At 41.6% G+C, this 13184-nt stretch overlaps 1 protein-coding gene across 2 annotated transcripts in view; it reads right to left on the reverse strand.

Annotated features, from left to right (window-relative positions):
* The window catches only part of itpr2 (inositol 1,4,5-trisphosphate receptor, type 2), a 53216-nt gene that overhangs the window by 27323 nt on the left and 12709 nt on the right, over positions 1–13184 (reverse strand). For both annotated transcript variants that reach the window (XM_053884849.1, XM_053884850.1), the window contains exons 12-36: positions 12207–12306; positions 11619–11779; positions 11410–11551; positions 11171–11329; positions 10522–10694; positions 9310–9429; positions 9003–9185; positions 8093–8344; positions 7878–8025; positions 7057–7204; positions 6629–6816; positions 6436–6553; positions 6305–6362; positions 6059–6224; positions 4227–4391; positions 3728–3814; positions 3528–3653; positions 3322–3444; positions 2915–3115; positions 2126–2377; positions 1903–2028; positions 1626–1754; positions 1003–1123; positions 392–573; positions 183–325 (exon numbers count right to left, since the gene is read on the reverse strand). In XM_053884849.1, coding sequence (XP_053740824.1) covers positions 183–325; positions 392–573; positions 1003–1123; positions 1626–1754; positions 1903–2028; positions 2126–2377; positions 2915–3115; positions 3322–3444; positions 3528–3653; positions 3728–3814; positions 4227–4391; positions 6059–6224; positions 6305–6362; positions 6436–6553; positions 6629–6816; positions 7057–7204; positions 7878–8025; positions 8093–8344; positions 9003–9185; positions 9310–9429; positions 10522–10694; positions 11171–11329; positions 11410–11551; positions 11619–11779; positions 12207–12306 — 3771 coding nt within the window. The remainder of the gene's footprint in view (positions 1–182; positions 326–391; positions 574–1002; positions 1124–1625; positions 1755–1902; positions 2029–2125; positions 2378–2914; positions 3116–3321; positions 3445–3527; positions 3654–3727; positions 3815–4226; positions 4392–6058; positions 6225–6304; positions 6363–6435; positions 6554–6628; positions 6817–7056; positions 7205–7877; positions 8026–8092; positions 8345–9002; positions 9186–9309; positions 9430–10521; positions 10695–11170; positions 11330–11409; positions 11552–11618; positions 11780–12206; positions 12307–13184) is intronic.

The following is a 13184-nucleotide window of genomic DNA, read 5'->3' on the forward strand; positions in this document are numbered from 1 at the left end:
TTTTCAGCTAGATGGGCATCAATTCAATCGCACTTCCCAATACTACAGTAGTACATGTGCAGTGCACACAGCCATTTGCATTTCCTCAGTAAACTCAGGTTCACCCTGAAGACCCATCTCTTAAATTTGAAGGTGCACTGAGGGCAGAAAACCAGACATGAATCCAGGAAGGAGCATCTTACTTGGACATGAAGGCGCCGCTCTCACAGCGCACCCGAGCCTCCTCTGGAAACAGCAGCTCAGGACTGTGCAGCACGTCTACCAGCACAGAAAACTCTGATTGAACTTTTGGACTGTACTGCTCCTCCAGACAGGACACAACTCCCTGCACAGACACAGACACGCTTCAACAACCAGTTCCGTTTGCATTTTTAATGTGGTTGCTGAGTACCTGTAGTTTTTCAATGATATTCTTGTAGTCTGGACCACCGAGTGGCTCCTTGCGAGGTCGGTTCCGAGCGGTGATCCTCCAGTCCTTGGCTGCACGCTGCACCATGGTGGTATGTACCTTAAGAGACAGTGTGTTGACCTGACTGTCCAGGTCCACTGGGATGGCGATTGCTCGAGCTTTAGCTGCAAAAACAAGATCAATCAGCGGACTAAGAAAGTCATCACAGAAAACTGAAATATGTTGTTGAACATTTTATCAGTGGAGGTTTAAAATTATGAACTTTTTTTCAAACAATATATTCAAATAGGACTCATTGTTTTAAGTTGTTGCCCAGGCCAGACTGGAGATGTACATCTACTCCTGGGCCAGCACCAAATCCTCACCCAGCAAGAGATTACCGGTGATATATTAACACCTTACATGGCTCTTTTTCTACTTTTAGAACGAACTACCTAGGGAAACCATCCTCAAGAGTTGTGCCTCTAGACTTCATTCGAATCCTGTTTTCCCTTCTCGCACCAAGAGGATCAACATCCTCCACATGGGACGAGGACTTGTATCCTGCTGAGAGTGAGCGTTTCATCTTCTCCCCGCTGAGTTCCGGGACTTACCCACATCAGCCAGTGTTTTGATGCAGCTCTCGATGTTTGCCTTCTGAGCCGACACCACCCAGTTGCAGTTGCAGAGTCTGAATGAAGACTGGAGCAGCTTGATGAAGATGGACTGGTTATTCTGCAGGAAGAGAAGCGCTTTACCATAAACATCACAGGTGAGGAATGTCAAAAACATTGGTTAAGTTGATTTCTTGAGACTGAAATGAACTCAGAAATACTGGAGGAAAGAAATTTTTTATCACAAACTGTCTGTGAAATGAACCGGACGCTGACAAATTCATGAGAAACCGTGGCAACCTTAGCCACAAAATTGTCATTTTTGACAACTTGAATCTGGATATTGTTGATACGGTTGAGAGATAAACCACAGCACAGGTGAAGGCTGACATGCACCGAAAGTGTGGTGGAAAAGCACCTACTACATCACACTGTACTGTGTGTTGCTGCTTTGTGTGGCCATGTTCAGAAACTATAAATGTTAATAATGAATGGCGCAGCCAAAGAATATAATACTGTACTTTAATTTAACAAAATCATGAAGCTGGCAGTAGAACTTGGAGCACTAATTTGTTAATTCTTATTGAACGATTGGGATTTTAAATCTGAACCCTGTAAAATACCTGCAAGTTGGAGTGATTGACAGAGAAGGGCGAGCTGAAGAAGCCTTTCACGATGGCCATCACTGTCTCCGTCACGTACTTCTCCAGAGCTAAGTCAGCGTGGTTTCGGTCTGTGGTCGAGTTACACACCTGCAGAGGCAAAGACGAAAATATCAGTGGCTAGACACACAGCTATTATTACACAAGCTGCATAAATATGTTGCAGAGATAATGAAATATAGTAAAATATAGGTTATATAAATCATCACAAGTGATACATTTGAGTTTGGTGACTCACAGTGGCCATGTCCACCAGAAAGTTCTCAAAGAGCTTCCAAATATGATTGGAGGTGTAGATCTCTTTCATTTCCACTTCAGTGTCCACATAGCAGTGATTCACAAAGTTCACGTAGGCTGTTTTGACCTGCAGACAGACAGAAGAACAGACCACATCCTCAGTTGACACATGTTCCTCCACCTTGTTGTGACATCTGCCAGCGTGAGCGCATCATCGTCCTCACCTCAGGTACACAGTTGACATCGGTGACAACTTTGACGATGTCATCCAGCGGCAGCAGAGAGTTACACTTCAGTTCGGTGTAGACATTCTTGCCCTCGGTGCAGGCGGCCAGCAGCTCCACCAGAGTATTGTGGTAAGCCAGTGCGCCGTCTTCATCCGCCCGCTCGCGCTCAGAGCCCATCATCTGCAGCAGAACTGGGAAGGATGACCGGTCGTTGTAGAAGACAAGGACATCCTCTCCTCCATTCACAAGCTGAAAAAAGACGCCAATACTTCATAAATAGTTGTTCGCATTTTTGGAACTCACTGTGAACCAAACAGGTCTCAACTTGACGGTTTTTCATCTGTTATTTCATCTATTATTGTTGTTTTTTTAAGTGTTTTATGATGCGTTATGTCCTGCAATTCAGATGTAACTGTTAAGCATGTAGTGTATGTTAAATAAGACTAAGTAGAAATGCATTGTATCAGTTAATTGTGGTACAGATGAGCAATTAAAATATTGCTTGTGGAGACACATTAGACTTGTGACTTTCCTCTTACACTCCCCCTCTTGTTTCCTCACACCTGCGCCGCTAAAACAATTCAAACACCACTGCACAGACAAACTGGCATCACCAACCAGTAGAGTGTTTGTCTGCATTAAAATTGTGTATTACTGCTAAATATTTCAGGTCAGATAAGTCACAAAAATGTGAATTTGAAGATTCAAAATTGATATGAAATATATTTATTGACTGTATGAGATAAAGAATTAACTCAAAACTCTCACCAAAAATATTGTATTTACCTCTGTCATGACTTTATCTTGACATTTCTTCACGTATTTCCCGTCAGCTTTTACGACAGTCTGCAGGAACTTGAGGTAGAGGACATGGCGTCCGTGGGTTTCAATGCAGTGCACAAAGTGGTGGACGACACGGTCACTGATCTCATTGCAGAGCTGGTAATTATTCATAAATATGTGACGCAATGTCTCAGCCTCTAGCAGCTGAAAGAAACAAGAACAAGTTCTCAGAATTAGAAAAACACAATGGTACACAAAATCTTTGTCTGGTAAAACTGTAGTCCTTAAAAGTGGAAATAAAGCAGAGGTGATAAAAGTCAAGCTTCATGCAACAAATTTAAGAATGTAAATCAGGGAACTATAGACTCAAAATAATGCTTAAAAGCTACACAGGTTACAGAGGGTCTTACCCCAGGAGTGAGGAAGAGGTTCAAGTGTTTATGTAGTAAAACTTGGTTCTGATCATTCCCCCTGCAGAAGTTCTGCAGAAAGGTGTGTGCCAAAGTCATCACCTCATTCATCTTCTCATCAGTCTGTGAACACACCAAACACAACAAAGGAAACTTCAGTCTGGTTATGTAACCCCAGCAGCACAGGAGCAGGAAGATGAGTCAACCTTCTCGTAGGGGATCTGCAGCAGGTCCAACACGACTGTGTGAGCCCCCATGTTCTTCAGAAGCCTCTGCTTCTGTGCACGACTCTTTTTGTGCTGGTGACAAAGTTTGCAGAGCCGCTGGAGGATCTGCGCGAGACAGACACGTGGAAGAGACAGTTAAACCTTCTTCAGGAGAGCCACACGGAGGTTGTTTCACTGGCCTCTTTCACAATGTTGTAGTTGTTAGCTTTGTTGCTGTCGATCTGGGGTTTGATGTCGCCATCCTGGACGGGGCTCAGCACGACTTCCTGTGAAAGGTGAAGAAAGAGAACTTATTTTTCAATAACCTGGGCATTTTTGTTATTTTATGACAATATGACAGCAAACAATCTCAAAATCAATTCCCTTCATGAGATCTACAGGGAGGATGATAGGTAAGACAAACAGAGATTATACAAGAACTCATAAGCGTTGATGAAGTTGCCTGTGATTAGTGGATGGCAGAAATTCAGCATGTATTAAGCTGCAGCTTTTTAGTTTCTTCAAGCTTTTGTTGTTGCTGCCAAGGCCACCGAGATTCTTCAGGGCTTACGTACTTATTACAATTGTGACTCCTGAGATAACACGCTGCAGATTTAGCCTGAATCAAATCTGAGCTCTCCAATTCTGAACACCAGTCAACCTTAATCAGCAATTTATGAACAATATTTGCTGAATCACCTCGATGTTCTTCTCCTTGACCTGCCTGCCGTTCAGATCTTCGCTGTAACCGCCACTCTTTTCCACCCACAGCTCGGATTTCTCCACAGTCAGACGAAGCTGGTCCAGGTCTGTCTTGATCTGCTTGTAGTTCTCCACATCCTGCTCCGACACCAGGAGCTGGACCTGGAATTCAGACCACATTTAAATGTCAATAAATAAGCGTGGGCGTGCTCCTGCATGACTTTGACTTGTCTCTCAATCATTTATGCGCTGTCTTTTTATGCAGCCAGCTCCGATGGGACAATCCAGAAGTGTGCTACCAGCTGGATGTACCAAGGGAGGTGCTAAAGTGATTTCAAGATGCAAGTGTGCTTCAGGAGGAAAGATCCTCGCCCTGCTATTTATAAATGGAGGCACTTAATTTCACTCACTTCTATCCTCGAATATCAATCATCACCTGTAGCTTGAGTCAATAGATGAATGTGGATCCAGAACAATAGCCCAGTTCTGCAGACAACCTCAAGCGTTCTTTCATCAACAGTCAAGAACCCACTGTAGGAGCTCTTCTCCATTTGAAGAGACTAGCTTTGTGTCTCTGGTATCTCCATCCAACAAGACACTTTTCTACCATAATGTTACCATTATTATACATTTGGTGACAACATAAACACTACTACAGCTTATAGCTGAGGGAAAAAAAAATCAATCCTCAAATATATCATGATTTTTTTTTTCTCTGGACAATATGAAATATCAATATTTCTGCCCAGAATTGTTTTATTCTCCACATTATGATGGCGGCAAGACACAACATCATATCCGTTTCCTTGCAAATTATTGTGAAGCTGAACTCAAGCGCGTCTCGTGTTGAAGAGAGCAGCCGATCAAACACACAAGTTTAAAACTCGTGACAAGCTTTTATTCTCAAACACCTATTGTGTAATGCATATCAAGGACTTGTTGCTGGATAGCTGATGCTTGCATCGGGCAGCCAACTGTCACTCCACAGTAGCATTTCGCAAGCGCACCACGGACTGCATTCATACTATATACTATATATATATATATATATATATATATATATATATATATATATATATATATATATATATATATATATATATATATAGTCAGTTGGCTGGGAAGGTCAGACAAATGGCAAGTGTGGCCTGACAAAAGCCTCTTTTGCATGAGCTTTACGCTGGTTACGAGAGAATTGGCAACCCTGTGCTCAGTATAGCACTGGAGTATTGTAGATACTGGAAGAAAACCCTTTACCTTTATGCAATTGATAGTGGTCCTGTGCTGTAAAAGTGTGGGGAAGGTAATTTGTTATTTAATCCAGCTCCCACAGTGTCTCTCTCCTGCTGCATGTACGCATTGATCTGCGATAATGAAGGCTCTCAATCGCTGAAACAATTAAGCCCCTGAAATAGAACCTGTTCTGGCACCTTGTCATTACAAATAAACTGTTTTGTATATCTAAAAAGAGTGAATAATACTATTTATAAATACACCAACCACAGCGCAGTTGGTCACCACTTTGACCAAATGTCTGTGGGAGACCGTCATGTGCATTTTTATTATTATTCATTTAAAAAATATAAATAACAATCGGGATATAGACCAGAATCGCTATATAAATCGAATTAGCAGCCAAGTGTCAGGAAAACATAGGATCGGGTCAAATGCATATCGTCCCAGCCCTAATAAATACAAGCCAATCTGGGTACCAAGGAGTCTCTTGATAATGAATAAAGGTGAATGAGCACAGTAACGGAGCAGCAATATGCGGCGATGCTTCATTTGTTTCCTCACTGGAAAAAAAAGCATCGCTGCTCCAGGAGTACCTGCTTGAAGGCCTGCAGCACCTCTGCTCTTTGGCTGAAGTGTTTAAAGATGAGCTGAAGCGAGCCAGACACCAGAGGGGGGTAATCTTGCATGATGAGATGGATCAGGACCCTCAAAAATGTCCGACCCCCCTCGTCGTCCAGCTCCACCGCACTGAGCTCCGAGCTGAAAACAAACAAAAGATCATTTCTGCGGGTGAGTTGGATGTCACAGCAGGTGGGGGACGGACACACAGACCCACCTACCTGCCTGCAAACATGCTGTCCGCCTTAGCTGTAATTTCATCGATGTCAGGCTCAGTTGCTGGAGGACCAAGAGAGAAGACATCTCAGTATGTTCAAGTAGCAACGGCACATCAATTAAAGACATATCTCACGGGCGAAAGGGGACACATCAGCAGAGGTGCTGTCAGTAATAGATTTTTCTCCAAATTCTTTTTTGTAGATGGACAGTAAATAAGTGATTCTGTAGTCCAACCTCACACTCAGGATGAACTGCAGAAACAAAAGAAAAAAAAGCACTAGTAAGATGCTTCACAACTACATGAAGTCTCCATCTGCATTTCTCACCTGTAGGATCTCTATGATCTTAAGTTTAGTGTCCATCACCATCACGTCCTCATTGTCAGGCATGAGGTGACCTTTCCCATAGCGTAGTGAGGGCGGAGTGTCCGGGATGCTGTGAGGCAACCCACGACTCATCACCATGTGGGTCATCATTTCACCAACACCGTGGATCGTTCGCAGGACGTTGTTGCCTGAGAAGAGTCAGAGCTCATACATTCTGGCAGAACACAAAGTAGGAAATCAAGTTCTATCCTGCAGTTGTGTGGTGACCTTGTTGCCCACGGCGATGATGCATCAGTTTCAGTCATTCAACACAGCAAAACACACAATTATGACATTCTAACTCCACCTCTTTGAAACCTCAGCACAATTCGGAACTACCTAAAGGATGACTGCAGCAAGCATTTACAGCGCACATGATGTGAACCCACCAGCCTCTGGACTCTTGTTGAGCTTGTTCATGAACGTCAGTGGGTGCTGGACAATATCCAGGATGGCCAGCAGAGTGCGTGTGAGGCGAAGGAGCTCACTGAAGCTGTAGAAGCCAAAGTAAACCAGGTTACGTGCCAGGTTCACCACCTGAGAGAGGAAGCAGAGCGAGTTTGTCAAGACAAATGAAAATACATGCCGCATTTCATTTGATTCCAAATACTTGTGCTCCTCTATGCTTCTTTGTCATCATCCAAAAAGTGTTTTTGTTGATTAAAACATACAAAAAAATGTATGCAGCTCAACTCAACAGAAGAAATGTCGGAAAGTTGAAAGTCGAAACAAATTCAAGTAAAATGCACATTAAACCACATGAACAAACTTTGTTACAAACAAAGAACAAAAAGTATATAAACAAGTTGAAGCAAACAAATACATAACTGCACAACAGAAAACACCAAATTAACAATAAGTGAAAGACAATTTACAAATGAAACCCATAATAAAAGAGCAAATGAAACAGATATATACAGAGATACAGAGATATAGAATTGACACTGTAACACTAAACACTTGAGAAATGGACGAGGATTTTAATGAGATGAAGATTGAAAACAATACTATCTTGGGTTATTGTGCAATTACCATCCACCTCTTTGCAAAATTGTCAAGGATCAGATGATGAAATGTTGGTGGTGTTCTGAACTACCATCTGGATCCACAAATGGTTTGAAGGATTGGTCACTCTCCATAATGGGGAGCTACAGCTCTTGTTTTGCATGTGTCTGGGTGCAAGCCTGTCACACTGTCAAATGTATATTACCTCTAGTGTAAGTTCATTCTTGTCTTTGTCCCCAAAGGGAAACGGTTGGTTGACCACATCCTTCAGGTATTCCTCAACAAATTCCATCGTCGGAGCAAACTTCCTCTTCATATCATCTCTTGAAGAGTCAGTGGACTCGTATTCAAATCTGCAAAAAAACAACAATTTCACATGCTAAAGTGAACCGCAGGTGCGGATGAAATGCGGATACGCACTCATGGATGGTGATTTTAGATGGGATTTCTGTCCACAGGCGGGCGTAACGCACAGGAACCACGGCTTCCTGCGGGTCACGGTCCACATGCATGTGAAGCATGAGGCGGCAAAACGACGCTCGGAGGTTGTAAGGCAGACAGTCGTCGAACATGCAGCGCAGGATCAAATCCACAGGCAGCTGACAGGAGATCTGATTGATGGCCAGGTACTGACGGTCCAGACACATTTTAGCAAACAGGTTCAGCTGGTACCTGCAAATCATAGGGTGACCTTAGTAAAACAATAAACATCTCATTGATCTAAGATGATGAAAATGGATGATGTAGTCTGAATATCTGATGCTACAAGAACTGGATGGTACTGAGATAGGGTAAGAAAAATATTATTTAAGTACTGATGAAGCACTGAAGTGTATTTGGTGAGTATGTTTTTGGGTTCCATTGTTTTGAAACAATGAGATAATTAACAAAAAAAATCATATTTATTCAGCAGTCCATAAACAGCAATGTTAAAAAGTAGCTGGAGCACAATCCATAGCCACTACTGAAGGCTAATTTTAGCATAAGGTCTCTCTGTGATCAGCTTAAAAATAAAATGGCCATGAAGAATGACACACAAGTGTCTGGTTTTCTACATGAAACACAAACCTCCCCATCTTCCATCAAAGTCACTTTCATCTACATCGTTTTTTTTAAAGAATTTTCCCTGTTAATTCTTGACATTTATAATCTCTAGTTGAGCAGCAAAGATAGTCATGACAATGACTCATTTGTGTGTAATTTAATAAACATTTACAGCACTTGAGAGGTGCGTAAAATGACCTGGCAGACCCGATATGGCCTGTGGGCCTGAATTTGGGCACAACTTTTAAAGAACATGTAAGAAGAAGGTCTTCAGAAGCATTGTTACCTGTAGTAGGTGATAATATCTACATCCATCTTGTGGTTTCCCTTGGCATCCTGGGCCAAGTGGCGGATGGACTTGCCGTGAGGCTCTTTATGGCTGTCGATCCAGTAAAGCCAAACTTCCTCCTCCTCCATCTCCTCCTGCATCAGCGAGGATTCCAGGGTATTCTCAATGTTGGGGATTAATCTGGTAGAAACCAAAGGGGACAAAAATGACGAGCTCCGCGAAACATCCCATGACCTGTTAATAACTGGAGTAACATTCATCAACTAGGAAGATTAAATTCTGGCGAACGTGGATTGTGACTCACTTGGTCTGGATGAGGATATCGGCGTTGGTGGGGTTCAACATAAATTTGCAGATAAGCTCCTGGGTGACGGGGATGGCAGTCTTATTGGACACACACAGATCCGAGAGGTAATCCAGGAATCTGCCAGAGCAGAACGGAGATGAGTCACGGTGTTAAGCAAATGTAGTACACACACAGCAAAAGGATGAGTGAACTTGTGGCACATAATATGGGCCCGTGAGACGAATAAGCAGTGATTAAAATTGGCTACATAAATGCCTACTCAAGTGAGTAAAAGCATCATAATATTATCCAAGTCACACGAGCTGAAACATTTTTGCCATCTCGCACACCTTAACCATGAAGCACTTTAGGTCAGGTATGGGTTAGAAAGATGGATTAAAATAATAGGTAACTGATGTATAATAGACACAGGGTGTCCCAACAGATGAATGAGACTTTATTTATTTGGGGAAGTGAGGTTTAGTCTATTTCATAAAAGACACTTGACAGTAGGAAAATTACACAAACAAGGTTAAAGAGAGGAGAAGGCAGGTGAAGGCAAAGCTTGAATTTCAATCTGTTTTGATAGAAAAACATATTAAAGAGAGCTGGAAACATTATTTATTGAAATAAACCTCATAATTAAAAACAGTTCTAATAAGCCACAAGTGGACAAAGTGAAGCCTGGGAGTCACATGGGGTCCTTTACAAGTATGGATGCGGCCTTCATGAGGTCAGAGCAAAACTACAAATGAAATTGTCCGTGATTTCATCAGATATATATATATTTTTTCAACGATTTTATGGCTATCTACCTAAATTATAATAAATAGTCATTTCAAAATGCTTAATTAAATTATAGTAATGAGTAATTCTAAAAGTATTTTTTTGTCTCCCGAAATAAATAAGATACAGCAACAAAAATACTCAGACTCACTCAAAATACAATACTCACTCAGCTGTCAAACCAACACAAAAAATTCATATAAAAATGAGAACTAAAAATATAAGGAAGATGTAGAAAATATTTTTTTTTGCCTGTCTTTTGGCTTGACGGCCCTTCACAACAATTACAGTACATGTAATGTGGCATATTTAATCTCCCACCGTTGTCCTAAGGAATATGATGCATTTAGATGGAACCCTCGTTCATTATCAAGCACCACTCAAGCATGATTCAGTGTTCAATAAACTGAGAAATAACCAGGTTTTGGGAGTCGCATGTCTGACCTCGGCTCTCTGTTGCGTCTCAGCAGGTTGACGAAGGTCTCGATTTCTCTGGCTGTGATGTGCTTTTCCAGCAGCTTGCGGTTGTTGTGCAGCAGCGCTGTAATCGTGTCTTCAGCGAGGATCTCGTATCCGATTTGAGACTGCATGATTGAGAATTTCTTTGCGATGTATTCCTGTGCAGTGGCAGAATACAGCAATTATTTCTTTTTTTCTCAGGTTATAGCATCAAATATGCTGTTGCTGGTTATGTTGGAAAAACAAAAATTTGTGTAAGAAAAAAAAATATCCAAATTATCTGCAATAAAAATGAAGACATGAAAATAAATAAATAATAATTTTAATTAAAAAAAATAACATTAAATACATAACAAGTTGACAAAACTGCAAAAGGCAAGACAGATTGAATTTAAATTAAATAACAATCGCTGTAGGATCATCGACAGACAGAAAAAAGTACAAACAAAATAAAACAAAATCTATGAAAGATTAGAAAATGAATCAACACTTGATAATGTCATAATAATTATATTTTAATAGATGGGGTCATTCAACATGACTAACGGAAAACTATAAAGTGTTGTTAACATCATGTTATTTTTAACTGCACTTAAAGAGGAGAGCAAATGTGCCTCTTCAAGACGAGACTTGCCTGGTTTTTGCGATAGTCCTGCTGCGAGTGTCGTAGCACTCTATAGCAGAGCCGTAGCATGTACTTGAAGTTAGCATAGCGCTGGTCACCCAAATCCTCCAGCTTTAGCATCGGACCATCGCCTTGATCTGTAAATGGAGCCTTCAGGATGCCAAAGATCTGGGTGAAATGAAAATTATACAATCAGCTTTCATTTCTTTGGTGTAAATAAATGTGTCGTATGCTATCTTGTTGCAAACCTGAGCCAGTATGTTCTGCTCCCTCATGAGTTTCTGTCTCTCTCTGTTGGGTGTCGACGTGACCACCGAAAGAACATCCTGGCCGTTATTGGGAACCACACACACGAAGAAAACCAAGTCTTCCAGCAGCTTGGTCACAAACCTGTTGCCAAAACAAACATAAGACCATGGCATTTGGCCACACGCTGGTCTTAGAACTGGGAAGAAACCTTCTCTCATTCTGAGCTATGTTCCCGTATTGGAGCTTCTTCACAGTGGACTCCAGGACCTTGCTGGCATCGTTGGCAAAGTCCAAGTCTCTGACCTCAGACAAGGGGACAGACACGATAGCAAAAGCCTCCTTGTCCTCTTTGGTGTAGCAGGTGCCGATCTGTTGAGACAGCGAATCATTGGTGAATTATCCTTCTGATCGTGTGTGGGCGTGTTTATCCAACTTTTCCGGGACCAATTTTTGAAAAAACACTGTCCTTGTGAGGACCGTAAGACATTGTGGGGACATTTGACTGGATCCCATGAGATTAAGCCTCAATTTGAGGATGAAAAGTTCGAAATGTGTGTCATTATAAACAGATTTAAGTTTGGTTCATAGTCATGGTTAAGGTAAGTCATGTGTTTTGGATGGTAAGGTTTAGGGTGACAGACTGAGGAAAGCATTATGGCAATGAGTGGTCCCTATAAAGATAAAGATAAAGATACAGATGTGTGTGTGTGTGTGTGTGTGTGTGTGTGTGTGTGTGTGTGCGTGTGCGCGTGTGTGTGTGTGCGTGTGCGCGTGTGTGTGTGTGTGCATGCTAGACCTTGAGCATAACTGGACGCTCCTCCTCAGCATCGATGGGGACATTGGTGCTGGTCACCCACGTGTTGGTGCACAAGTGTCTGAGTCGCACATAAGAGTTTCTGAAAGATTTTTGAAAGGAACCACAAAGGTTATTTTAATACGGGTGTACATTTGCAACATCTTACATTCAGGCCAATGTAGTTATATTGTACTGCCATTTGTCTCCACTTTATTAAACACTTGTATGCAGTCTGTCCCTGGGTAGTATAACCAGCCTTAAGTTAAGTGAGCCTATAATTCAGCCGCACTTTAAAAGCAGTTCGTGAATAATTAACCTCTATTAATAAAGTTGTCAGAAAACCTCCCAGAATAATGGGTTATGATTCCTGCCCTACAGTCAAAAGGTCATATCAAAGGAAACATCCCGACTCTTATGCACTTCCATTTGTCAGAATCCTGAGATGTGATTTGCTCAAATGTTAACATACAAGAAGAGGCATGGCAAACAAAGTTTATATAAGATTAAGTAACTGAGATTAAATTAGGCCTGAATTATTTTTTTCAATTCAAAATGTTATCACCAGGTGATAGAAAGCGATTATTGAATTGCAAAAGCATGAATTATAAAAGCAAAAACGCACAGCAGAGCTCTTCAGTAGAAAACCTGGCAAACCACTCCACCACTTGTTTGCTTATTTCATCACAAGTACCAAGCGAGATCACTAGTGCAGTCTACATACAGCACCATGTTGACGTCAACACTGTGACCTGGGTTGGGTTTATACGTGCTGTATAACATTCAACAATGGGAAAGTGGATGAATGTTCGCATCAAGTAGAACTCGGGGTTGCCTGTAATGTATGTATTTTGAAGCAAGCTACAGAAACGCTAAGCCTCGAATACAGATTCTATTTACTACCACTTCCTATAAAACTATGACGGGTTGTTTGATCAATATGAATTATGTCGGCTTCATGTTTGTGTCTATGATTGATAC

The sequence above is a fragment of the Synchiropus splendidus genome, chromosome 14 (genome assembly GCF_027744825.2).
Source record: "Synchiropus splendidus isolate RoL2022-P1 chromosome 14, RoL_Sspl_1.0, whole genome shotgun sequence".
Lineage (NCBI taxonomy): Eukaryota > Metazoa > Chordata > Actinopteri > Syngnathiformes > Callionymidae > Synchiropus > Synchiropus splendidus.